This window comes from Tachyglossus aculeatus, chromosome 22, assembly GCF_015852505.1.
Source record: "Tachyglossus aculeatus isolate mTacAcu1 chromosome 22, mTacAcu1.pri, whole genome shotgun sequence".
Lineage (NCBI taxonomy): Eukaryota > Metazoa > Chordata > Mammalia > Monotremata > Tachyglossidae > Tachyglossus > Tachyglossus aculeatus.
This window is the reverse complement of record NC_052087.1, coordinates 42,107,202-42,128,996: the sequence shown is the minus strand read 5'-3', so window position 1 is coordinate 42,128,996 and position 21,795 is coordinate 42,107,202. Positions and strand designations below refer to the sequence as shown.

The 21,795-nt window shown below is 48.7% G+C and overlaps 1 protein-coding gene across 7 annotated transcripts in view; it reads right to left on the bottom strand.

The window, feature by feature from the left end:
- Positions 1–21,795, bottom strand: part of DENND2B (DENN domain containing 2B) — a 318,048-nt gene that overhangs the window by 79,129 nt on the left and 217,124 nt on the right. For 6 of the 7 annotated variants that reach the window (XM_038764635.1, XM_038764634.1, XM_038764636.1 and 3 more), the window contains one exon: positions 20,210–20,346. The exons of the other annotated variant lie outside the window; for it this stretch is intronic. In XM_038764635.1, coding sequence (XP_038620563.1) covers positions 20,210–20,346 — 137 coding nt within the window. The remainder of the gene's footprint in view (positions 1–20,209; positions 20,347–21,795) is intronic. 7 annotated transcript variants of the gene reach the window in all.

Below are 21,795 nucleotides of genomic sequence, written 5' to 3'. Positions count from 1 at the left end.
GTGGATAGATCATGGGCCTGGGAATCATAAGGTCACGGGTTCTAATCCCACCTCTGCCAGTTGTCTGCTGGGTCACCTTGGGCAAGTCACTTGACTTCTCTGGGCCTCAGTTCCCTCATCTGTAAAATGGGGATCAAGACTGTGAGCCCCACATGGGACAGGGACTGTGTCCAACTCGATTTGCTTGTATCCACCCCAGCGCTTAGTACAGCACCCGGCACATAGTAAGCGCGTAACAAATACCACCATTATTATTATGAGGAGGAGGAAACCAGCCCACCCAGGTTTCACAGTTTCTAGAGTAGAGATTCCCCAAGCCTCGGAATCTCCTCGCTGCTATCGCTATTAAAAAGGCATAATGAAGTTAAAAAATGCCTTCTAGAGAAGAAGGAAAGGAAAAAAAAACCCACAAGAATCTGAGTCCTAGCTAATTCCCCTAATTAGATTGCAGTTGGAGCAATAAAAGCATCTGTAAACCAGTGAGTCAAGTAGGGGTCAAGAAAGGATTTCAGCTTGGATTAAGCGATTCCCAAACACCCATGCACAGAATACAGCAGTTGAGCGTTCGCTTTCCAATAATAAGCCGAATGTTATTCCGATGACTTGCCTTGGATGCAGAGGCTTGAGCAGGGTGGAATCCAGCTGTTCAGTCTTGCAAATAATTATCATGGTCCTAGCAGCCTACAGCATGTTTCCCCCAGCCAACCCTGCCAGAAGCCAGGGCGACAAAAGCACCCTTCTACACCCCTATCTCAGCACCCGGGTCACACCTGCACCCTTTTGTTTTCTCAGTGGTGTTTGTTAAGTGCTTACTGTATGCCAGGCAGTGGACTGAGAGCAGGGGTATATAATAATAATAATAATAATAATAATAATAATAATAATAATAATAATAATAATGGCATTTGTTAAGCACTTACTATGTGCCAAGCGCTGTTCTATGCACTGGGGGGTTACAAGGTGATCAGGTTGTCCCATGTGGGGCTCACAGTCTTAATACAGTCGGATTAAGTCAGAGAAGCGGCGTGGCTCAGTGGAAAGAGCCTGGGCTTTGGAGTCAGAGGTCATGGGTTCAAATCCTGGCTCCGCCAATTGTCAGCTGTGTGACTTCGGGCAAGGCACTTCACTTCTCTGTGCCTCAGTTCCCTCATCTGTAAAATACGTATTAAGACTGTGAGCCCCCCGTGGGAAAACCTGATCGCCTTGTAACCTCCCCAGCACCTAGAGCAGTGCTTTGCACATAGTAAGCGCTTAATAAATGCCATCATTATTATTATTATTATAGACTGTGAGCCCACTGTTGGGTAGGGACCGTTTCAATGTGTTGCCAACTTGTACTTCCCAAGCGCTTAGTACAGTGCTCTGCACACAGTAAGCGCTCAATAAATACAACTGATTGATTGATTGATTGATAATACCCATTTTTACAGATGAGGTAACTGAGGCCCAGAGAAGTTAAGTGACTTACCCAAAGTCACACAACTGACAAATGAAGTTGTCATGCATACAAGTTGATACAAGTCGATCAGGTTGGACACAGCCCCGTCCCATCTAGGGCTCACAGTCTTACTCCCCATTTTAGAGATGAGCTACCTAAGGCACAGAGAAGTTAAGTGACCTTGGGTAAGTCACACAGCGGACGAGTGGTGGAGACGGGATTAGAACCCAGGTCCTTCTGACTCTATCCATAGGCTACGCTGCTCCTCTTTTGTCCCAGGCAGGGAGCCTGTGGAAATGGGGGGGACATCCTTTTCCCCCAGATCCTTGGAGCGGTGCCCCAGGTTGGCTGAAGCGGCATGGAAGCAGTACGGTCTAGTGGAAAGTGCTCAGGCCTGGGAGACAGAGGACCTGGGTTCGAATCCCAGTTCTGCCTCTTATCTGCCGTGTGACTTTGGATAAACCACTCAACTTCTCTGTGCCTCGATTCCCTCCTCTGTAAAACAGGGATTCAATAGCTGTTCTCTACCTCTATACTCTGAGCCCCATGAGGGCGAGAAGCAGCGTGACTCAGTGGAAAGAGCACAGACTTTGGAGTCAGAGGACAAGGGTTCAAATCCCGGCTCCGCCAATTGCCAGCTGTGTGACTTTGGGCAAGTCACTTCACCTCTCTGTGCCTCAGTGACCTCATCTGGAAAATGGGGATGAAGACTATGAGCCCTACGTGGGCCAACCTGATCACCTTGTATCCCTCCAGCACTTAGAACAGTGCTTTTCACATAGTAAGCGCTTAACGAATACCATCATTATTATTATTATGTGCCAAGCATTGTAATGATGATGATGGTATTTATTAAGCGCTTACTATCATCATCATCAATCGTATTTATTGAGCGCTTACTATGTGCAGAGCACTGTACTAAGCGCTTGGGAAGTACAAATTGGCAACATATAGAGACAGTCCCTACCCAACAGTGGGCTCACAGTCTAAAAGGGGGAGACAGAGAACAAAACCAAACATACTAACAAAATAAAATAAATAGAATAGATATGTACAAGTAAAATAAATAAATAAATAAATAAATAAATAGAGTAATAAATATGTACAAACATATATACATATATACAGGTGCTGTGGGGAAGGGAAGGAGGTAAGATGGGGGGGATGGAGAGGGGGACGAGGGGGAGAGGAAGGAAGGGGCTCAGTCTGGGTGCCCGAGCACCGGTCTATGTGCTGGGATAGATAAAAGGTGATCAGGTTGTCCCACGGGGGTGCTCACAGTCTTAATGCCCATTTTCCAGATGAGGTAACTGAGGCTCAGAGAAGTGAAGTGACTTGTCACAAAGCTGACAAGGGGCCGAGCTGGGATTAGAACCTATGACCTGTGGCTCCCAAGCCCGGGCTCTTTCCACTAAGCCACACTGCTTCTCCCGAGCACTGTATTAAGCATTGTACCATGCACTGGTGTAGACAGAAGGTCTACAAGTAGACCAGAGTCCCTTTCCCTCCTGGGGCTGCCAATCTAAGAAGATTCTCCACAGGGCCGGTACTGGTTATACCCTTCCAGGCCCTGCTCTTGTTTTCCGCCTCTGGGCTCTTCCTCCTAAACACACAGGAAGGTGTTGGCTCTACTGCCATCACCACCTTCTTGGTCATTTTACAGGAATTTACTTCTTTGGCTCTTTTGGCGCTCTCGCTGGGTTAGCTCTGTCCTGGCGGATTGGAGAGGGAGCAGGAGGAGGAGAGACTGGCCGAACGAGGCAAGGAGGGCTTCTGAGCCAAGGGGGAGGAACTGGCTTCACGTAGAGAGCCAAGGGGAGCCAAGTTGGGGTTGGCAGAGGCGGGCAGGCCGGGCTGGGGGTGGATCTCGGTGGCGGCAGCCGGGCTCTGATCGGAGGAGAGCATCATCAGACCAGGGGCCGGGACAGAGGGGAAGAGGCAGCATCTGTCAATCAATCAATCAATCAATCAATCGTATTTATTGAGCGCTTACTGTGTGCAGAACACTGGACTAAGCGCTTGGGAAGTACAAGTTGGCAATGTATAGAGACAGTCCCTACCCAACAGTGGGCTCCCAGTCTAAAAGGGGGAGACAGAGAACAAAACCAAACGTGCTAACAAAATAAAATAAATAGAATAGATATGTACAGGTAAAATGAATAGAGTAATAAATATGTACAAACATATATACATATATACAGGTGCTGTGGGGAAGAGAAGGAGGTAAGATGGGGGGATGGAGAGGGGGACGAGGGGGAGAGGAAGGAAGGGGCTCAGTCAGGGAAGGCCTCTTGGAGGAGGTGGGCTCTCAGTAGGACGCAGCGAGGAGAGGGGGTACCAAGTGGAAATGGCAAAACCGCCCAGAAGACTTTCCCCTCCATATCCGTCCTGCCCGCTTCCTCGGGAGAAAAGAGGACGGAGGCTCTGGAGCCGCCAACCCGGCCCACAAGGCCTCGGCTTCCCCCGGACGGACGGACGGACGGACGGAAGGACCGCCTCTCAGCGCTCCAAATTCCAACTCCCAAGAGGCCTGGCCCAGAGCCACTTGATTCCCCACCAGCTGGACTCTGGGAAGCCCGAGGTCTCAACCTTTCCCAGCTTTGCAGTTAAGATAAGGAGAAAGGGCATCTCCGGGAATTTCCGCTTTGCACTTTCTTGGCGATGGGGCGGGGGTGATGGTCAGCGCTCGTTCCACTCTCCCGGTCAAAGAAATACTAATTTTGGTCTTTGTTAAGTGCTTACTATGTGCACAGCACTGTTCTAAGCGCTGGGGAGGACACGAGGTGATCAGGTTGTCCCATATGGGGCTCACGATCTTAATCCCCGTTTTACAGATGAGGGAGCTGAGGCCCAGAGAGGTTAAGTGATTTGCCCAAAGTCACACAGCTGACAATTGGCAGAGCTGGGATTTGAACTCATGACCTCTGACTCCTAAGCCCGTGTTCTTTCCACTGAGCCACACTGCTTCTCTTGAGCCACGCTGCTTCTCTAAGCAGCAGAAAAAATAATAATAATTCATTCATTCATTCAATCGTATTTATTGAGCGCTTACTGTGTGCAGAGCAGTGTACTAAGCGCTTGGGAAGTACAAGTTGGCAACATATAGAGATGGTCCCTACCCAACAGCGGGCTCACAGTCTAGAATAATAATAACGATGGTACTTGTTAAGCGCTTACTATGTGCAAAGCACTGTTCTAAGCGCTGGGGAGGATACAAGGTGATCAGGTTGTCCCATATGGGGCTCATGATCTTAATCCCCATTTTACAGGTGAGGGAACTGAGGCCCAGAGAAGTGAAGTGACTTGCCCAAAGTCACACAGCTGACAATTGGCAGAGCTGGGATTTGAACCCATGACCTCTGACTCCTAAGGCCGTGCTCCTGCCACTGAGCCACACTGCTTCTCCTGGGCCACACTGCTTCTCTAAGAAGCAGAAGAAATAATAATAATTCATTCATTCATTCATTCATTCATTCATTCACTCAATTGTATTTATTGAGCGCTTACTGTTTGCAGAGCACTGTACTAAGTTCTTGGGAAGTACAAGTTGGCAACATATAGAGATGGTCCCTACCCAACAGCGGGCTCACAGTCTAGAATAATAATAACGATGGTACTTGTTAAGCGCTTACTATGTGCAAAGCACTGTTCTAAGTGCTGGGGGGATACAAGGTGATCAGGTTGTCCCAAAGGGGGCTCACAAACTTAATCCCCATTTTACAGATGAGGGAACTGAGGCCCAGAGAAGTAAAGTGACTTGCCCAAAGTCACACAGCTGACAATTGGCAGAGCCGGGATTTGAACCCATGACCTCTGATTCCAAAGCCCGGGCTCTTTCCACTGAGCCACACTGCTTCTCTTGAGCCATGCTGCTTCTCTAAGCAGAAGAAATCATAATAATAATAATAATGATGATGGTACTTGTTAAGCGCTTACTATGTGCAAAGCACTGTTCTAAGTGCTGGGGGGATACAAGGTGATCAGGTTGTCCCATGGGGGGCTCACAATCTTAATCCCGATTTTCCAGATGAGGGAACTGAGGCCCAGAGAAGTGAAGTGACTTGCCCAAAGTCACCCAGCTGACAATTGGCAGAGCCGGGATTTGAACCCATGACCTCTGACTCCAAAGCCCGGGCTCTTTCCACTGAGCCACTCTGCTTCTCTAGAAGAAACCCACCAACCGGGTGGCCACTGGCCCCGGCCCCAAACCTTCTGACCGTGGTGCCCTGGGGGTGGGGGGGAGGTCCCCAGCCCCCAGGGCCATTCTTCCTGTTGGAAGCCATTCCTCTGCCACAAACGTCAGCAGAAACCCATTTCACAGATTGGGTTGTTGCGGGGAGTCCAATAAAGGATGAAGAGGAAAGGAGCCCTGAAGCTCAGGCCCTGAACATGGAAGTTGTGGCTAATATTCATTCATTCATTCATTCATTCATTCATTCATTCATTCTTTCTTTCTTTCTTTCTTTCTTTCAATCGTATTTATTGAGCGCTTACTGTGTGCAGAGCACTGGACTAAGCACTTGGGAAGTACAAGTCGGCAACATAGAGAGATGGTCCCTACCCAACAATGGGGCTCACAGTCTAGAAGGGGGAGACAGACCGTAAAACAAAACATGTGGACAGGAGCAGAACAAATAGAATTAAAGTAAAATGCACATCATTAACAAAATCAATAGAATAGTAAATATGTACAAGTAGAATAGAGTAATAAATCTTTACAAACATATATACAGGTGCTGTGGGGACGGGATGGAGGTAAGGCGGGGGGATAGGGAGGAGGAGAGGAAAAAGGGGGCTCAGTCTGGGAAGGCTAATAGACTTTGTACTTCCCAAGCGCTTAGTACAGTGCTCTGCACACAATAAGCGCTCAATAAATACAATTGAATGAACAAACAAACCACCGGCTAGCCAGTAATGCTGATGGGCAGTGGGGGGGGGCGGGGGGGGCAATCAATCAGTCAGTCATATTTATTTAGCACTTACTGTGTGAAGAGCACTGTACTAAGCGCTTGGGAGAGCACAATATAACAATATGAAAGACGCATTCCCTGTACACCACGAGATTCCCACAGTCTAGAGGGAACTTCTAGTCTTGATTGTCTTTATTCATTCATTCATTCATTCATTCAATCATATTTATTGAGTGCCTGCTGCGTGCAGAGCACTGTGTTAAGCGCTTGGGGAAGTACAGTAGCTCTGGGAGATCAGAGGTCATGGGTTCAAATCCCGGCTCCGCCAACTGTCCGCTGTGTGACTCTGGGCAAATCAGTTAACTTCTCTGTGCCTCAGTTCCCTCATCTGTAAAATGGGGATTAAGACTGTGAGCCCCAAGAGGGACAACCTGATCACCTTGTAACCTCCCCAGCACTTGGAACAGTGCTTTGCACATAGAAAGCACTTAACAAATACTATTATTATTATTATTATTATTATTATTATTATTATTATTATTATTATTATATGATCCTAGGCAGGGAGACAGATTCTGGAATCAATTACAGATGGGAGCTTGTTAGGCCCATGTGGGACAGGGACCGGGTTCGACCTAATTTCTATCTACCCCGGTGCTTAAAACAGTGTTTGACACACGGTAAGCTCTTCACAAATAAAATAATAAAAACAATAATAATGGAAGCTCTAAATTGTAAGCTCTCTGAGGGCAGGGATCACGTCTACCAACTCTATTGTATTGTACTCATCCAGGCGCTTAGTAAAGTGCCCTGCACACAGTAAATATTCAATAAATACCACTGATTGATGGATTGATAGAAGCAGCATGGACTAGTGGATAGAGCACGGGCCTGGAAGTTGGAAGGTCGTGGGTTCTAATCCCGGCTCCACCACTTATCTGCTTTGTGACCTCCTGTGGACTGTGAGCTACCTGTGGGCAGGGACTGTCATTGTTGACTGTTGTATTATACTTTCCCAAGCGCTTAGTACAGTGCTCTGCACACGGTAAGGAATTAGTAAATTCAACTGAGTGAATGAATGAATGACCTTGGCCAAGTCACTTAACTTCTCTGGGCCTCGGTTACCTCATCTGTAAAACGGGGATCGAGACGGTGAGCCCCACGTGGGACAGGGATGGTGTCCAACCCGATCTGTTTGTATCTACCCCAGCGCTTAGTACTGTGCCTGGCACATAGTAAGCACTTAACAAATGCCATCATGATTATGATTATTATTATAATGTGACCTCTCTCTAGACTGTTCTTTCATTCATTCACTCAATCGTATTTATTGAGTGCTTACTGTGTGCAGAGCACTGTACTAAGCGCTTGGGAAGTACAAGTTGGCAACATATAGATACGGTCCCTACCCAAAAGCGGACTCACAGTCTAAAAGGGGGCTCACAGTCTAGTTGTTAGTCTAGTAAGCTAGGTGTGGGCAGGGAATGTGTTTGGTGTTATATTGTACTCTCCCAAATGCTTAGTACAGTGCTTTGCACACAGTAAGTGCTCGTTAAATGCAAATAATTAGAAGAATAATAATATAAAAGAAGGAAAAGGAGATGAGTACGACCATGAGACCCTCCCCGCCATGTTCAGGCTCTGCAGATGCTCCCCAAAGGCTCAGTCTTGGTCCAGTCTCTCTGCAGTTCATTCATTCATTCATTCAGTCGTATTTCAGTGGCTCAGTGGAAAGAGCACAGGCTTTGGAGTCTGTGTATATATGTATGTATTTATTACTCTATTTTATTTGTACATATTTATTCTATTTTATTTTGTTAATATGTTTTGTTCCCCCCTTCTAACCTGTGAGCCCACTGTTGGGTAGGGACTGTCTCTATGTGTTGCCAACTTGTACTTCCCAAGCGCTTAGTACAGTGCTCTGCACACAGTAAGCGCTCAATAAATACGACTGAATGAATGAATGAGTGAATGGTCAGGGGTTCAAATTCCGGCTCCACCAATTGTCAGCCGTGTGACTTTGGGCATGTCACTTCACTTCTCCGGGCCTCAGTTCCCTCATCTGTAAAACGGGGATTAAGACTGTGAGCCCCCCTTGGGACAACCTGATCACCTTGTAACCTCCCCAGCGCTTAGAACAGTGCTTTGCACATAGTAAGCGCTCAATAAATGTCATTATTATTTATGGAGCGCTTACTGTGTGTGTACACCACCGTACTAAGCATGCAGATCACTGCACTAAGCGCTTGGAAAGTACAATTTGACAAGAGATAGAGACGATCCCTATCCAAGAATAGGAGCCGGCTCTAGTCCTGAGACCCCTTCTTCCCAGGGAGGCAGCTGACAGATCGGAGGCCAAATAGAGCCCAGGTAAGATGATGATGGCATTCGTTAAGCGCTTACTACGTGCCAAGCACTGTTCTGTACTGTAAGAGCACTGTAAGAGGCTTCCTCTGGGCAGCTGAACTAGTTCCAAGGCCGAGAGAGCAGTCCGGCTGCCGGCCCGCGGCTCTCCGGCCCTCGCCTCCCACCCCCAAGGCTCTCCCCGCAACGTGTGAGAACGTGGAAGCCGCCCAAAGGCTCTTACTGGAAGCCAGGAGAGCAGGCCAAACAGCCCCCATCTGGAGCCCTTTCCCGGATTCCGGGAAGAGCGAGCTCTGCCTCGGTTGAGAACATCTTCGGAGGAATGTCGAGCTGGCTCTCAGGTCAGTCGCTTGACATCATTTTCCGAGGGACCGCGTCCCCCCCAGGCGCGGCCGGTCAGTCGGTCGTATTTTTGTGAGCGCTTACTGTGTGCAGAGCACTGGACTACGTGCTTGGGAAAGTACAACAGAACAGACACAATCCCTGCCCACAACAAGTTTACAGTCAGGGGGAGACAGACGCTAACGTAAATATAAATAAATACCTAAATAACGGAGCCGAAGCCATCGGGAGGCTGGCCGGGAATGCCACCTTACAATGCTGGGGGTGGGGGTCCAATCAATCAATCAATCAATCAATCAATCGTATTTATTGAGCGCTTACTATGTGCAGAGCACTGTACTAAGCGCTTGGGAAGTACAAATTGTACAAAAGTACAAACCCTGCAGGACCACAGGGGTCTAGTCATTCTGAGAACCGGGGGGCGGGAGAGGGGGGGAAAAAGGGAGTCGGGGTTTTAAGAGGGAGGGGGAAAGCCACCATTTTGGCCCTTTGTGTTCCTGATGGGAATCTCTGGAGTCAAAGATTCATTCATTCATTCAATCGTATTTATTGAGCGCTTACTGGGTGCAGAGCGCCGTACTAAGCGCTTGGGAAGTGCAAGTTGGCAACATATAGAGACGGTCCCTACCCAACAACGGGCTCACAGTCTAGAAGGGGGAGACAGACATGTGGACAGGTGTCATCAGAACAAACAGAATTAAAGCTAAATGCACACCAGTCACAAAATAAATAGAATAGTAAATATGTACAAGTAAAATAAATAGAGTAATAAATCTTTACAAATATATATGTACAGGTGCTGTGGGGAGGGGGTGGAGGTAGGGCGGGGGGGGGCGGGGAGGAGGAGAGGAAAAAGGAAAAAGATCACCAACCTATGATGAGCGAGGGATGGTAGTACGGCTCCCCCCTAGGTGCAGACCCCTCTGTAAGGCCCGGAGCCTCCATCCCGCATTGCTCGCCAAAGGACCCGAGTTAGTTTGGGGAGCACCGCGTCCAGTTTGGGTCACCTGCGGTGACCACAACCTCCAAGACTCTCTCTCTCCGACAGACAATGACTCTCCCCTCCTTCAAAGCCTTATGAGAAGCAGCGTGGCTCAGTGGAAAGAGCATGGGCTTTGGAGTCAGAGGTCATGGGTTCAAATCCCGGCTCCACCAATTGTCAGCTGGGTGACTTTGGGCAAGTCACTTAACTTCTCTGGGCCTCAGTTCCCTCATCTGTAAAATGGGAATTAAGACTGTGAGCCCCCTGTGGGACAACCTGATCACCTTGTTACCTCCCCAGCGCTTAGAACAGTGCTTTGCACATACTAAGTGCTTAACAAATGCCATTATTATTACTGAAGGTGCATCTCCTCCAAGAGGGCTGCTCTGACTAAACCCTCCTTTCCTCTTCTCCCACTCCTTTTTGCGTCACCCTACCTCACTCCATTTCTTCATCCCCGCTCTCGGCCCCTCAGAGCTTATGTACAGATCTGTCATTTATTTCTTTTAATGTCTGTCTCCCCCTCAAGACCATAAGCTCATTGTGGGCAAGAAATGTACCAGTTGTATTGTTATGTTGTAGTCTCCCAAGAGTTTAGTAAGCGCTCAACAGCTATGATGGGCTGACTGATTCTAGAGGGGGACAACAGTGAGACTCATTTATTTATTTCTTTTAATGTCTGTCTCCCCCTCAAGACCGTAAGCTCATTGTGGGCAAGGAATGCGTCAGTTGTATTGTTATGTTGTAGTCTCCCAAGAGCTTAGTAAGCGCTCAACAGCTACGATGGGCTGACTGATTCTAGAGGGGGACAACAGTGAGACTCATTTATGTATTTCTTTTAATGTCTGTATCTCCCTCAAGACCGTAAGCTCGTTGTGGGCAAGGAATGCGTCTGTTGTACTGTTATGTTGTAGTCTCCCAAGAGCTTAGTAAGCGCTCAACAACTATGATGGGCTGACTGATTATAGAGGGGGACAACAGTGAGACTCATTTATTTATTTCTTTCAATGTCTGTCTCCCCCTCAAGACCATAAGCTCATTGTGGGCAAGAAATGCGCCAGTTGTATTGTTATGTTGTAGTCTCCCAAGAGCTTAGTAAGCGCTCAACAGCTATGATGGGCTGACTGATTCTAGAGGGGGACAACAGTGAGACTCATTTATTTATTTCTTTTAATGTCTGCCTCCACCTCAAGACCGTAAGCTCATTGTGGGCAAGGAATGCGCCAGTTGTATTGTTATGTTGTAGTCTCCCAAGAGCTTAGTAAGCGCTCAACAGCTATGATGGGCTGACTGATTCTAGAGGGGGACAACAGTGAGACTCATTTATGCATTTCTTTTAATGTCTGTCTCCCCCCGCAAGACCATAAGCTCACTGTGGGCAAGGAATGCGTCTGTTATATTGTAATGTTGTAGTCTCCCAAGAGCTTAGTAAGCGCTCAACAGCTATGATGGGCTGACTGATTCTAGAGGGGAACAACAGTGAGACTCATTTATGTATTTCTTTCAATATCTGTCTCCCCCTCAAGACCGTAAGCTCATTGTGGGCAATGAATGTGTCAGTTGTATTGTTATGTTGTAGTCTCCCAAGAGCTTAGTAAGCGCTCAACAGCTATGATGGGCTGACTGATTCTAGAGGGGGACAACAGTGAGACTCATTTATGTATTTCTTCTAATGTCTGTCTCCCCCTCAAGACCATAAGCTCATTGTGGGCAAGGAATGCATCTGTTGTACTGTTACGTTGTAGTCTCCCAAGAGCTTAGTACAGTGCTCTGCACAGAGTAAACGCTCAATAGCCATGATGGACTGACTGATTCTAGAGGGGGACAACAGTGAGACTCATTTATGCATTTCTTCTAATGTCTGTCTCCCCCTCAAGACCATAAGCTCATTGTGGGCAAGGAATGCGTCTGTTGTACTGTTACGTTGTAGTCTCCCAAGAGCTTAGTACAGTGCTCTGCACAGAGTAAGCGCTCAATAGCCATGATGGACCGACTGATTCTAGAGGGGGACAACAGTGAGCCCAGCCCCGACCTCTGGGGATTTCCCCCTCGGGGACTCCCTGTGGGACAGTGTCCCAGTTCCCAGATCCACTGAGCCCCAATCCAGACCCCCAGAGCCCTAAGCGTGGGAAACCCCCTGAGTGGGGAGGAACGATATTCCTGTTACAGCTGCAATGCTCATTCTTCACTCAATCGCAAGCCACCCCATGCGAAAGAGAGGCAGCGTGGCCTAGTGGATAGAACACAGGCCCGGGAGTCAGAAGGACCTGGGTTCTAATCCCACCTCCCCGACTTGTCTGCTGTGTGACCTTGGGTGAATCACTGCACTTTCATTCACTCATTCATTCAATCGTACCATGAGCCCCCTTTCTAGACTGTGAGCCCGTTGCGGGCAGGGATTGCCTCTATTTGTTGCTGAATTGTACTTCCCAAGCACTTAGTACAGTGCTCTGCACAATTAAGCACTCAATAAATATGATTGAATGAATGAATAATGGCATTTATTAATCGCTTACTATGTGCAAAGCACTGTTCTAAGCGCTGGGAGGATACAAGGTGATACACTGCTACCCTAATGAATGAATGAATGAATGAATTTATTGCACACTTACTGTGTGCAAAGCACTATACTAAGTGCTTGGGAGCAGCATGGCTCAGTGGAAAGAGCCCGGGCTTTGGAGTCAGAGGTCATGGGTTCGAATCCCGGCTCCACCACATGTTTGCTGTGTGACCTTGGGCAAGTCACTTAAATTCTCTGAGCCTCAGTTACCTCATCTGTAAAATGGGGATTAAGACTGTGAGCCCCACGTGGGACAACTTGATCACACTGTATCCCCCCAGCGCTTAGAACAGTGCTTTGCACATAGTAAGTGCTTAACAAATGCCATCATTATTATTGGGAGAAGCAGCGTGGCTCAGTGGAAAGAACACGGGCTTTGGAGTCAGAGGTCATGGGTTCAAATCCTGGCTCTGCCAATTGTCAGCTGTGTGACTTTGGGTGAGTCACTTTACTTCTCTGGGCCTCAGTTACCTCATCTGTAAAATGAGGATGAAGACTGTGAGCCCCCCATGGGACAACCTGATCACCCTGTAACCTCCTCAGCGCTTACAACAGTGCTTGGCACACAGTAAGAGCTTAATAAATGCCATCATCATCATTATTATCATTACAGTATAACAACCATCAGACACATTCCTGCCCACAACGAACTCAGAGTCTAGAGGGGGAGGCAGACATCAATAGGAAAAAATACATAAATAGATCAATAAATAAATACAGGTATATACTTCTATAAAAATGATAATTACGATGGTACTTGTTAAGTGCTTACTATGTGCTTAATTTGTACTTCCCAAGCGCTTAGTACAGTGCTCTGCACATAGTAAGCGCTCAATAAATACGATTGGTGATGATGATGTGCCAAGCACTGGATGGGGAGGATGAATGAAGGAGCAAATAAGAGTGGCACAGAAGGGAGCGGGGGAAAAGGAGAGGAGGGCTTAGTCATGGAAGGCTTCTTGGAGGAGACATGCCTTCAATAAGGTTTTGAAGTGGGGACATTTCTCAGAGCCTTGGCTCCCTCATCTGAAAAATGGGGATTAAGACTGAGCCCCCTAACGGACATGGACTGTGCCCAGCTGGTTAATTTTGAATCTCCCCCAGCACTTAGAACAGTGCCTGGTACATAGTAAGCGCTTAACAAACACCATCAAAAAAAAAAAAGACCAGCAAAAACCTCCTGAACAGCCACCGCATTCCCTTCTGCGTCCATCCCCGTAGACAACAAGAGGAGGGAAATGCCAGGATGTCGAGATCTGGCCAGAAACAACTTTGGGTTTACGCTGACTCCGCCGCCGGCTGGCGGGGAAGGCCGAAGCTATTAGTCACCGGCCTGTTTTCCTATTACCATTCAATTAGGCAATGGTTATGGCTAACGGGTATCCTTCCTTCCTCCGGGAAGCGAGGCAGAGAAGGGCTTCGCCGGAGGCTCCCGGGGGGCTGCCTGTGTGGTTGAGGGCAGCCAGTGGTCTGTAAGCGAACCCTCTAATTTCACCTCGCCTCTTCCGGCCCGGGCCGGACCAACGAGGGTTGGAACTGTCAAACCGTGGCCTGAGCGGACGGAACCGGGGGCGCGTTAAATCACCCGTCTCGAGGGCTTTCCGGAAACGATCAATGAAATCCTGAACCTCGACCAAGCCCGGCTGAGCTTCTACGGCGGCTGGAAAAACAATTCCTGAGGGAACCGAAGCGCTAGGCTGGCACATGGTACTCCGGCTCCGGCCAAGAGGCCGGACGGATCTGGAGGCAGACACAACGGCGAAACTGGAACGCTGACACTCTCTCCCCACTCACCTTTCCCCCAGCCCACCCTCCTCAGGCTCCTGACCAGAAACCAGAATCAATCAATCAATCGTATTTACTGAGCGCTTACTGTGTGCAGAGCACTGTACTAAGCGCTTGGGAAGTACAAGTTGGCAACATATAGGGACAGTCCCTACCCAACAGTGGGCTCACAGTCTAAAAATCAGCAAAACACCTTCCACCTGAGGCACTGGAGATCTGTCCTGTCTCGGGGACTCTGGCTCGCCATTGTCCTCTCAGGGCTCAGAGCTGGCTTTAGAGTTCGAGGATCATGGCGGGTCAGTCGGCTTGGGCAAAAAGGAGGATGGGGAGAGGGCGGGAAAACCAGCGAACCAGCGAGCAGAACCGTCTCCGTTACCGGGGGTGGAGGGCTCGGCTTTCTAACCTCCCGCAGTTGGCGGTGGGTTCGGTGAACCGCCGATCACCGTGTCGGGTCTCTGGGCTGCATTTGCAAAGCCACAGCAATGCGGCTCCGATTAAAGGCTCACTCTCCACCACTGCCTGCTCTAGGAGGTCGACACGAACCAAAATGGCCCATTTCGCTCCCACGCTGCCCCTTCGGTGCCCCTTGAGCTCTTTCCCGATGCCCTTGGTCTCCCTTGCTGGGCCCTGGGCTCCCAGACCTGTCCAGAACCCTGCCCCACCTTCAGCTGGTGAAGGGGCTGGGGTCCCGGCCCTCTGGCTCACCCCTGAAGCCAGACTAAGCCCCATTTTCCTCATCTCCTACGCCCTTCTGCGTCATCCTGACTCGCTCCCTTTGCTCTTCCCCCCTTCCCAGCCCCACAGCACTGATGTCTATGTCTGTAATTGTTCTGATTTATATTGATGTCTATTTATTTGTACTGCTGTCTATCTCCCTCCCTCTAGACTGTGAGCTCCTTGTGGGCAGGGATTGTCTCTGTTATTGCTGTATAGTATCAATCAATCAATCAATCATATTTATTGAGCGCTTACTGTGTGCAGAGCACTGTACTAAGCGCTTGGGAAGTACAAGTTGGCAACACATAGAGACGGTCCCTACCCAACAGTGGGCTCACAGTCTAGAAGGGGGAGACAGAGAACAAAACAAAACATATTAACAAAATAAAATAAATAGAATACTTTCCCAAGCACTTAGAACAGTGCTCTGCACACAGTAAACGCTCAATAAATACGATTGATTGAATGAACTCTCCTTCTCCAATCCAGCCCACACACTTTGCTCCTCTAATGCTGGTCTTCTCACTGTGCCTCAATCTTGCCGCTGACCCTTCGCCCACGTCCTGACTCTGGCCTGGAACACCCTCCGACAGACGGGAGAGTAATCTCCCGCTCTTCCAAACCTCAGTGAAGGCGCATCTCCTGCAGGAGGCCTTCCCTAAGCCTCCCTTTTCCTCTTCTCCCACTCCCTTCTGCGTTGCCCCAACTTGCTCCCTCTGTTCTTCCCTGCTCCCAGCCCCCCAGCACTTATGTACAGATCTGTCACTTATTTTTTTATATTATTGTCTGTCTCTCCAGACTCTAGACTGCAAGCTCCATGTGGACAGCGAACGTGGCTGTTTACTGTTGCACTGTACTCTCCCAAGTGTTTAGTACAGTGCTCTGCACACAGTAAGCGCTCAATAAATACAACTGAATGAACTACCGAATGAACAAACCAACCAACTGGATGAACTGAATTCCCTGGCCCAGGGTCAAGACATCATCCCCCAAGCAGACAGAGTGAATTTCCTTTATTCTATTGAGCAGCAGCTTGGCTTAGTGGGCAGAGCAGGAGCCTGGTAATCAGAAGGCTCTGGGTTCTAATCCCCACTCTGCCACTTGTCTGCTGGGTGATCTTGGGTGAATCACTTCACTTCCCTGGGCCTCAGTTACCTTATCTGTAAAATGAGGATTAAGACTGTGAGCCCCATGTGGGGCAAGGACTTTGTTCACTCTGATTATCCTGTATCTACTCCAGAACTTAGTGGAGTGCCCGGCACATTGTAAACGCTTAACAAATACCATAAAAAAGAAAGAAAAAAGTGCTTAACAAATACACCTAAGGGCAAACAAAAAACTTTTCTCCCATCTCAAATAGAGCACCTCGTCATGGTTCCCAATTAAGATCCCGTCCAAGATGACCGTCCGCTCTTCCTCATCCTTTCACCTACCCGCCCTCCTGGTTCCCAATTAAGATCCCATCCAAGATGACTGTCCGCTCTTCCTCATCCTTTCACCCACCCGCCCCCTCACAACCCCACCTTGGCAGGACTGACCTATCTTCAGATCCTCCCCCGTGAGGGCCAGGAGGCCTTCCCAGACTGAGCCCCTTCCTTCCTCTCCCCCTCATCCCCCCTCCATCCCCCCATCTTACCTCCTTCTCTTCCCCACAGCACCTGTATATATGTATATATGTTTGTACATATTTATTACTCTATTTATTTATTTTACTTGTTCATATCTATTCTATTTATTTTATTTTGTTAGTATGTTTGGTTTTGTTCTCTGTCTCCCCCTTTTAGACTGTGAGCCCACTGTTGGTAGGGACTGTCTCTATATGTTGCCAACTTGGACTTCCCAAGCGCTTAGTACAGTGCTCTGCACACAGTAAGCGCTCAATAAATACGATTGATTGATTGATTGATTGACAGGGAGGCCCAGATTTGTTCCCTTCCTGCTCTTGAAATGCCCAGCCCAGGTATTCTCCAAAAACCACAGCTCAAGACAACAGAGTAGGAAGGAGCGAAGTCTAGTAGAGAGCGCACCGCCCGGTAGTAAGAGAATCTGGATTCTAACCCCGGCTCTGCCACTTAACCTGTTGTGTGACCTTGGACAAGTCACTTCACTTCTCTGGGCCTCAGTTCCCTCACGTGCAAAATGAGGATTCATTTCCTCTGTTCTCCTTCTTAGAATGTGAGTCCCATATGGAATCTTATTACCTTGAATCTACCCCAGTGTTCAGTACAGTGCTTAGAAGATAATAAGCGCTTAACAAATACCACAATCGTGATGATTATCATGAGTGGGTGAGAAGAAGCCACCCGCAGACGGTCTCCAGGTCTCCCAGGAGACAGCTCCACTTCCTCCAGGACACAATCCCTGCCCACAATGAGCTTACATTATACAGTCCTTCGGATCTGAGTCAGAGGACCCGAAAGGAGGAAGGGAATTATTATTATTATTATTAGAGGGGAAGACAGACATGAATAGAAATCAATAAATGGGACAACCTGATCACCTTGTAACCTCCCCAGCACTTAGAACAGTGCTTTGCACATCGTAAGCGCTTAATAAATGCCATCATCATCATCATCACCAAGGGAAGAACAAGTGTGTACTCTGGTCCTATGGAAGACTCCCCCTCCCCAACTGAGTGCAGGAAGACCCTGTTTTTTGGCAGAGGAGCCGGGATTATTCATTCATTCATTCATTCAATCGTATTTATTGAGCGCTTACTGTGTGCAGAGCACTGTACTAAGCGTTTGGAAAGTACAAGTTGGCAACATATAGAGACGGTCCCTACCCAACAGTGGGTTCACAGTCTAGAAGGGGGAGAATCCAGAAGGGGGGATTAGAATCCAGGTCCTCTTACTACTAGGCCCATGTGCTCTCCACTAGGCTATGCCACATCCCACTCTGTTGTCTTGAGCTGTGGTTTTTGGAGTATAACTGTGCTGGGCATTTCAAAAGCAGGAAGGGAACCAATTTAGACTTTTTTTTGGACTGTAAGCTCTTTGTGGGCAGGGAATGTGTCTGTTATATTGTTATACCACACTCTCCCAAGCGCTTAGCACAGTGCCTTGCATACAGTAAGTGCTCGATAAATAGGATTGATTGATTGATTGATTGATGGACTGAACAGGATTGAGCCCATTCTCAGGCTCAGCCCCATTCATTCATTCAATTGTATTTAATAATAATAATAATAATGGCATTTATTAAGCACTTACTATGTGCAAAGCACTGTTTTAAGCGCTGGGAGTTTACAAGTTGATCAGGTTGTCCCATGGGGGGCTCACAGTCTTAATCCCCATTTTACACATGAGGTAACTGAGGCACAGAGAAGTTAAGTGACTTACCCAAAGTCATGCAGCTGACAAGTGGCGGAGCCGGGATTTGAGCCGATGACCGGTTCAAATTTTAGCGCTTGTTGTGTGCAGAGCACTGCACTAAGTGCTTGGGAGAGTACAATAAAACAATAAACAGACACATTCCCTGCCCACAATAAGCTTACAGTCCAGGAGGAGGGAGGGAGACATCAATACAAATAAATATTCCCTGCCCACAATAAGCTTACAGTCTAGAAGGAGGGAGAGAGACATCAATACAAATAAATTACAGATATGTACAGAAATGCTAATCCAGCCATTCATTTCTCCCTCAACAAATGCTTAAATAATGGATTTTCACTGCAATGCCACTGTCACACAAAGCAGGGGGGCCTTTTCCACATATACGCTGCATTCCTATAATTCTACAGCAAGGAAACATATTAATGATGATGACACTTATTAAGCGCTTACTATGTGCAAAGCACTGTTCTAAGCACTGGGGAGGATACAAGGTGATCAGGTTGTCCCACGTGGGGCTCCCAGTCTTAATCCCCATTTTACAGATGAGGTAACTGAGGCCCAGAGAAGTGAAGTGACTTGCCCAAAGTCTCACAGCTGACAAGTGGGGGGGGAATTACCAAAATCCAGGCCACAATCTCCATAGTATTGTGAGCGCTGAGCACCATTATTGAGAGTTTGGGGGAGCACCACAGGTCTAGTAGACATGACCCCATCCCCTGAAGGAGTTCACAATCCTTTAGCCGGGAATCATCTCCGTTTAGATCATGTGCCCTACTGCAAAGAGCAAGGGACTAGGCGTCAGGAGGCCCAGGTTCTAGTACAGGCTGCATCGGTTGCCTGCTGCGTGTCCTCAGGCAAATCACTTAACCTCTCAGTGCCTCAGTCTCTTCATTTTGTAAAACGGGGACAAAATACTCCCTCGGACGGTGAGCCCCATGTGGTACAGAGAATGCATCTGATCCGATTATCTTGAATCTGACATAGTAAGCACCGAATATATTTTCCAATTATTATCATAAGTAGAATAAATGACACTATTATTATGATTTTGAGCCAGAAGACCTACAAAAACCACTTCTTCTCTCCCTCCTCTGGTGGCTTTAATGCAGAAAACTGACCTGAGTATTAGGAGAGTTCTCTGAAGCCCTTTCTTTTTACTATGTCATGTTACATTATTCTAGTCTAGGTATATTTTTTTTACATGGCTTTCCTGACATTTCTCTAGGGAGGGGAGGACTGTATGTGTTATTTCGGGAACAACCATTTTGTGTGCCCAATGGAGCTGGGACTGTGTTCCTGCCGTTGGCCTTTTCAACCACACACACGCTCACCGGAGGACTTCAGTGGTGTCTTCTTCAAATACGAAGGACGACTAAATATATTTAAAGTTATTCTGATTTTACCCTTTAAAGGGTAAAGAAAATCATTCCCTTATGACCGATTTTCAAAACCTTTTTAAAGACCACACTCCTTCCGCCCTCCCAGGGAACCCCCTGACCCTATCTGAGAAGGCTGGTGGGCCCCAACGTGCTAGGGGCAAGTCTGGAGGCTTACTCAAAGCCCCCTCCGAGGCCGGGTTCAGCTGTCTCAAACGCTCCACTCCCCGCTCCCCGCCCCCAAACCGGGAAATAATGGTACTGTGAGGACAAGGGAGCCTTGGGTGACCTCTGGTCAGAAGCCCCCGTGCCCCAGCGAAGCCTCATCCCTTCCCTCTCCCAGCAGCTCCATGGCCCGCCGTAGCTCTGACCCGGTGTAGGGGGGAAGCGGGGGTCTTACCCACGATGTCCTCGTAGGCGTTCTCTTCTAAAGTGCTCTTGGATCCGAACTTGTGCTGGCTCTCGGTACCATTCTCGGTGGGGGTTACGGGATAGAGGGACTGGAGGCTGGAGGCATCCTCAAACTCAAAGGACTTTCTGGGGTGTAAAAGAATGAGAGCAATTCAGGCCCGGCCAAGCTGGGGCCCTGCCCTGCCCTCTCTCTCCCCGACCCCCCATCCCCAGGTGACTGGGTTGCTCGCCGCTTCTCGGAGCGGGGCTCCAAGGGGGAAAGCCACAATTCCAACCGGAGGCTACTGCAACCTAACAACCTGCAAAGCCCAAGACTCGAAAACAGCCAGATCGAAGCCCCGAGGGTAGCTCTAAAAGGGGAGCCGGTCAGACCTGACCGCCCGGTCTCCGTCTTCGAGCTTGGGATCGTTAGCGGCATCGAGGAGCATCCACTAAGCTCCCACCCGTAGCTGGCACCGCACTGGCCACCTAATGAGGCGACTGAAACGGACGCGGTCCGGGCTTCTCAACAGCTCACGGAGTACACCGGGGCTTTGTTCCTCCCAGTGCCTGGTGTCCAGTGGGCTGGAGACGTAACAACCCAGGGAGCGGGTGGGGATGACAGCAGCGAGTCCGTGAAGACAGATGCTCTCCACTCTGCCGCCACCCGCTAGTGAAGCCTTCTGGTCTACTTGGGTTAAAGACGGGCCCATCTTTTCCGCCGGAGGCTTCACTCCCCTCTGGCAGATCTGAGAACCAGTTGCTCTCTCCCAGAAACCTACCGGCTCCTCCTTACACAACCCCCGAAGCAAAAAGAAGTGGCCGCCTCAAGGCCATATCCCCATGGTCACAGGTCATGGCAATGGTCCTTCCCTGCTGCCTCTTTCCCAGCCACAGGACACCTTTGCTGTCTTGGCCTTGGAGCAGACTAAGCCAGCAGAGACTCGACACAATTGAGTGGTCACAAGTCTGTGCTCCAGTTGGGCCCATGCCTCAGTGGGAAGGAGAAGGGGCAGTTGGAAAATCGAACTGAAAGAGAAAGAAGGCTAACAAAAACAGCAGGATGGGGGTCTCTGGAAACAGGCCTGAAGAGGGGGAGTGGCGATCGGTCCGGGTTTTTACCAGACAACCCGGTTTTCGGATGGCCGGTCCACTGTCTGTGGCTCCCGTATTTTCATTTTTAAGTGCCCATCCTCCCTCCAACTCGGCATCTATCACCAAGTTCCACGGTTCAGATGCAGCGTCAGCACTTATGGTGACTTAGGAGGGGAATGCAATGGACCCGGAGGAAGGGGAAGGGGGCCAGGTACCCCCGGCGACCCGCATGGTCGTTTGCTAAGGTCTGTGGACTCCCGTAATGAACCTCTTCGTCTACGCCCTTGTGACGCCTTCACTGGTGGAACACCAATTATTACTTTGCGAAACCTAGGTAAGGATACAGTGAGGGCAAAGGGGCATCTGGGATTATTTAATCCCATCAATGGGCAGTTTAGAAGGGACCCTCTGCTTCCTAAAGGAAAAACTGTGTGTTTTAAGACCTCCAAGCCCTCGCTCAAAGGTGAGCACCGCAGCGACTGGAGTTTCCACCTCTCTACC